Consider the following 4529-nt stretch of genomic DNA (forward strand, 5'->3'; position numbering starts at 1 on the left):
GAATCCCGGTCCGTTTCCTAAATTTCTCGAACCAACCTCGAGACGCCTTAAATTCCTCCGTCGTAGGATCGGCTGAACTCTCCCCCGCGTCACCCCGAGAGCGTGCCGCCTTCAAATCACTGTAGATAGCTCTGGCCTTCTCACAAATGATCGTTTCCATGATCGTATCACCAACAATCTCCTTGTCTTTGATCCATATTAACAAAAGTCGTTCCATCTCTTCAAGGGTAGGGCTACGACGTTTTGAAATAACGGTGAGCCCCTTCGAAGGTTTCACTGATTTAATGGCTGCCTTCTGTTTTATGATCGTCAAGATCGTAGACATATTCCGGCCATATTGTTTAGCCAGATCGCTAACTCGTACACCTCGCTTAAGCTTTTCTATTATTTCTTGCTTTTATTCTAATGAAAGCATAGACTTCCTCTTTTTCTCACAACCACTACTACTTCCTGAACCGAAACTAGGCTTTTTAGGACCCATGATTAGGGAACACAGTAAAGAACACGTGAAAAAGGAAGATAAAAAACACTGTTAAAACTGAGCGCACGAGATGAGAGGACTGATCAAGGTGACACTCGATTGGCGTCCCTCCAATGTGCTGCCGTCTAGCGGCGTCACCAACAAACGACGCTGGATGCTTTCGAGAAAATTCCACGCGTACGCGTAATGTTTACTTCGTATGTTGGAGCAACACTTCGGGTGTCGAGACAGAAATTTGGTCGAATTTTACTTCGGATGTTGGAAAATTCGTATGTTAGGACATTCGTAAGTAGAGGTTCCACTGTACTTAACTGGGCCCCCGAATCTTGCTGATGAATGTTTGGCAGCTGAAGTTAATAAACCTGAAATCATGGAGGTCATTGTTCCTAACCCTCTAGCAAAGGCTGACCCAATCAATGTTATGATTGGTATTGCTCCCTCTGATTGCAAGGCAGAAACTGGGAATAGAGGAGAGCATTTGATACCTTTGGATAGATTTTCTGACTTCAAACGTCTTGTTAGAGTAAACTTGTGTGTCTTGAAGTTTATTCATAACATCAAACTTAAATTGAAGGTTAAATATCCTGATAGGTTTGGGAATTTTAACTACCCTGAAGTAAATCTGTATCTTAAAGCCTACAGGAATGTTATTAGGGTGGAACAAGGTCTTGGATTTCCTGAAGTTTTTGCTTATTTTGAAAGTGGTGATAAATGGTTTATGGCTGTTCCAAATATTGTGGCTCAACTGAATATCTATATGGAAAAATTTGGTATTTTACGAGTTAGATGTAAAGTCCCTAAATGGAAACAGGATAATTACTTGCATTTTCCTATTCTCTTGCACAAAGATAGTAAATTGACTAATTTGATTGTTTTGGATATGCATCAGAAGTTTGGTCATTTGGGACTGTATGCATTGTTATCAGAAATGAGAAAAAAATTCTGGATTCCTCATTATTTCTCGGTAGTTAAGAATATCCTCAAGGGTTGCATTCAATATAAAAGATTTAATGAACGAACGGTTAAACTGAATCAGAGTAGTTATCGTGATTTTAGAACTAATCCTCCTAAAATTCCATTTAGTTATATTTTTGTTGATCATTTGGGACCATACTATGTTAAAGTAAATGGTAAGAAAAGTAAGGTATGGCTTTTGTGTTTGACTTGCTTATGGACGAGAGCAATTAATTTGAAACTATGTTTAGATCTCTCAACCAAGGAATTTTTGCGCTCTCTTCAGATGCATTGCTTTGAATATGGTATTCTACAGTTAGTTTTGTCTGATTTGGGTTCACAGATAGTTGCTGGCGCAAATTCAATCACCAATTTTTTGAACGATTCTGAGGTTCAAAGCTATTTCCATCAAAACAATGTTAAGCCAATAAAGTTTGAACAGTACTTCAAAGGATGCAACAAAATGGGAGGGTTGGTGGAAACTTGTGTTAAACTCACTAAAAAGTTGCTCTACACTTCTATACATAAACATGTCTTGTATTTAAGAGATTTTGAGTTTTTTGTTGGCCAGACTGTACATTTGCTTAACAAGCGTCCCATTGCTTTCAAGGAAGCCCTTAGAGATACCATGTGTGATGAGATTCCTGATCCTATAACACCAGAAATTTTGATACACGGACGAAGTTTGCTTTCTGTTAGTATTATTCCTGAGTTACATGTTGTTGATGATGATCCTGCTTGGCTTGCCAAAGGAAATAATGTGGGTAATATTGTGGATGGTTATCTGGAACTTGGGAAAGTTAGACAGAAGTTAATTGATCTGTATCACTCTGAATTTGTTAAAAATTTGATTTATCAGGCTACTAAAGATAAGGATATGTATAGGCCCGTCACACATAATAAGCTTAAAGTTGGAGATGTAGTGCTCTTAAAAGAGTCTAATATGAAACCGGTCAGTTATCTAATGGGTGTTGTGAAGGATGTTGTTGTTAATGATATAAATGAAGTTACAGGTGCAGTAGTGTTGAAGGGAGCTACTAGAGAACTTGTAAATCGTCATGTTACGTCTCTCATTCCAATTTTGAGTTACTGCGAAACTGATGATCTGGGTAATATTGATATATGTGATAGGAACCCATTAGATGTAAATAAGATTAAAAGAAAAGCCGCGGTTGATATTATGGCTAAAACTAAGGCTATCCTTTCAGACATGAATAATTGAGATTTGATGATGGTTTCTAATTTTTCTTTGATTCAAATTTGTTGTATAAAAAATAAAAAAATTTGAATCCCCCCCTTGGAGTGGGAAATAAATTTCATTCCATGATTTTAAATTTATTATTGCCTTTATATATATTTAATGTATTATTATTTTGCCTCTAGCCTCTTTTGCTATTTATTTAAAAACATTCGAAGGCAAGGGAGTCTAGAGGTTGTTTATGTCAATAGATGGCTCTGCTGTCCAGTTTTACTTTATCTTCCAGTTTGAAGATCCTTGGAGGAAAATCAGCAGAGTATTTACCTTGAGGAAAACTTGATGGAAGAAAGGGAGTCGGTTTAACAACTCTCATTGTGTAAAGTGTGGAGCAGTTATTGGCCATGGACTTATAATAACTGCTCATCATCATTTTACATAATTTGGCTTTTTTTTTTTTTCAATGGAGAATTTAATAAAGATTTTATAAATAGCCATGGAGTGATTTATTTTCTTCATCTCGCTCTGCGACAACGATTTACTACCTTATCAACATCGTGGATTATGTGTCTTCGCCCTTATGGGAACCGTCATCATTATCCCCACTCTATGGACAGAAGACTACTGTATCGACTACTTAAGGATATAGCCTCTTAAACCCCGTAAGTCCTTTTATGTTTGTGGCATATTTAGCGATTTAGGTTTGAAGGTCAAAATATCTTTAATTGTTTAAAGTAACTATCCAAATCTCATTCCCTATTTAAAAATTAAGGCTCTATATTCTTCAATATTTACATGGGTTTTAAGTTTATCCACTTAATGATATTATTTTTTGTTGTAAAGTTATGTTCGTTATGGCAGTACCTTGTTTAACTTTTTAATTGTTTGAATAGGTATATCATTATATTTTTTAGCCTTACTTTAATCGTTAATGTATTTTCTTGTTGGCATGTAATCGCGTATTCAGGTTGTGATTTCCGCATTATAGTTTATTTGAGGTGTGATTTTCACAATTTAATTTATTTTTTACCTGTATTTACCGCTGCTTTGCTTGCAAGGGTTATATTTCGTTATTTTTGTTATTTCACAGATTTGTAGAGCTGGTCGGAATAGGCTGGGGGAGTAGATCCTTCCACAACTAAAAACCTTAGTGAATCTATTCTAGTGACATTGGTGCTATGGTCTTATTCAAACGTTGAAGATCATTATACTTTTTGTAAATAAATGTTAATATTTTAATTGTTGTTGTTTATTAGCCCTGTGTGCCATGTCTGCCTTTAGCATTCATTATTTTCGACAAGATAAGGCCCCCTGGCATTCTTCTGGCTACCACGCACCCATTTGCATAGTTTCTCCCGAGCGTTATATCTTGACTCAGCAGACTGGCGAGTCTTAAATCCCTCACGTAACATGTCCTTGCACGTGGTGCATGCTTGTGGGTCCCAATACTTCAGAGAACTCTTCGTGACGGAGCAGCGGGAGTGCATACGGCACCCCAGATGCCCGTAGAAGTCCCTGCGACGCACACTGCAAAAGGCGCTCTCACACTGGACGTACTCCTCCTGTAAAGAAAAGAGAAGAATATGAGTACGATGAAGTCTATCCCAGTAGACTTAAAATCTTATTAATCATACAATTGAATTCTTCCTTATTGTAAGCTTAGGATAGGTAAGCTGGAAAAGGAGAGACACATACTTGTGAATCCCGCCCAGCCAATTGCTGGGACCCTTCTCACTATTAATCCTAGGACGTCATTGTAGGAGGTCCAATGCAAGATATTGATCCAAGAGAGAGGATAGTGTAAGCAACACATACTTTCATGAAGTTAATACCGAGAATTGGAGGGGCTGATAAAAAATCAGCATAGTGGAGAGGGGGAGGTCAGTCCCCCAATCCAGG

At 37.5% G+C, this 4529-nt stretch overlaps 1 protein-coding gene across 1 annotated transcript; it reads left to right on the top strand.

Annotated features, from left to right (window-relative positions):
- The first annotated feature begins 851 nt into the window (after window positions 1-851).
- LOC137623886 (uncharacterized) lies at window positions 852-2657 on the top strand. The gene has a single exon (XM_068354684.1). The coding sequence runs from the start codon at window positions 852-854 to the stop codon at window positions 2655-2657; it is 1806 nt and encodes a 601-aa protein (XP_068210785.1).
- Window positions 2658-4529: the final 1872 nt, after the last annotated feature.

This window comes from Palaemon carinicauda, chromosome 30 (assembly GCF_036898095.1).
Source record: "Palaemon carinicauda isolate YSFRI2023 chromosome 30, ASM3689809v2, whole genome shotgun sequence".
In the NCBI taxonomy this organism is placed as follows: Eukaryota; Metazoa; Arthropoda; class Malacostraca; order Decapoda; family Palaemonidae; genus Palaemon; species Palaemon carinicauda.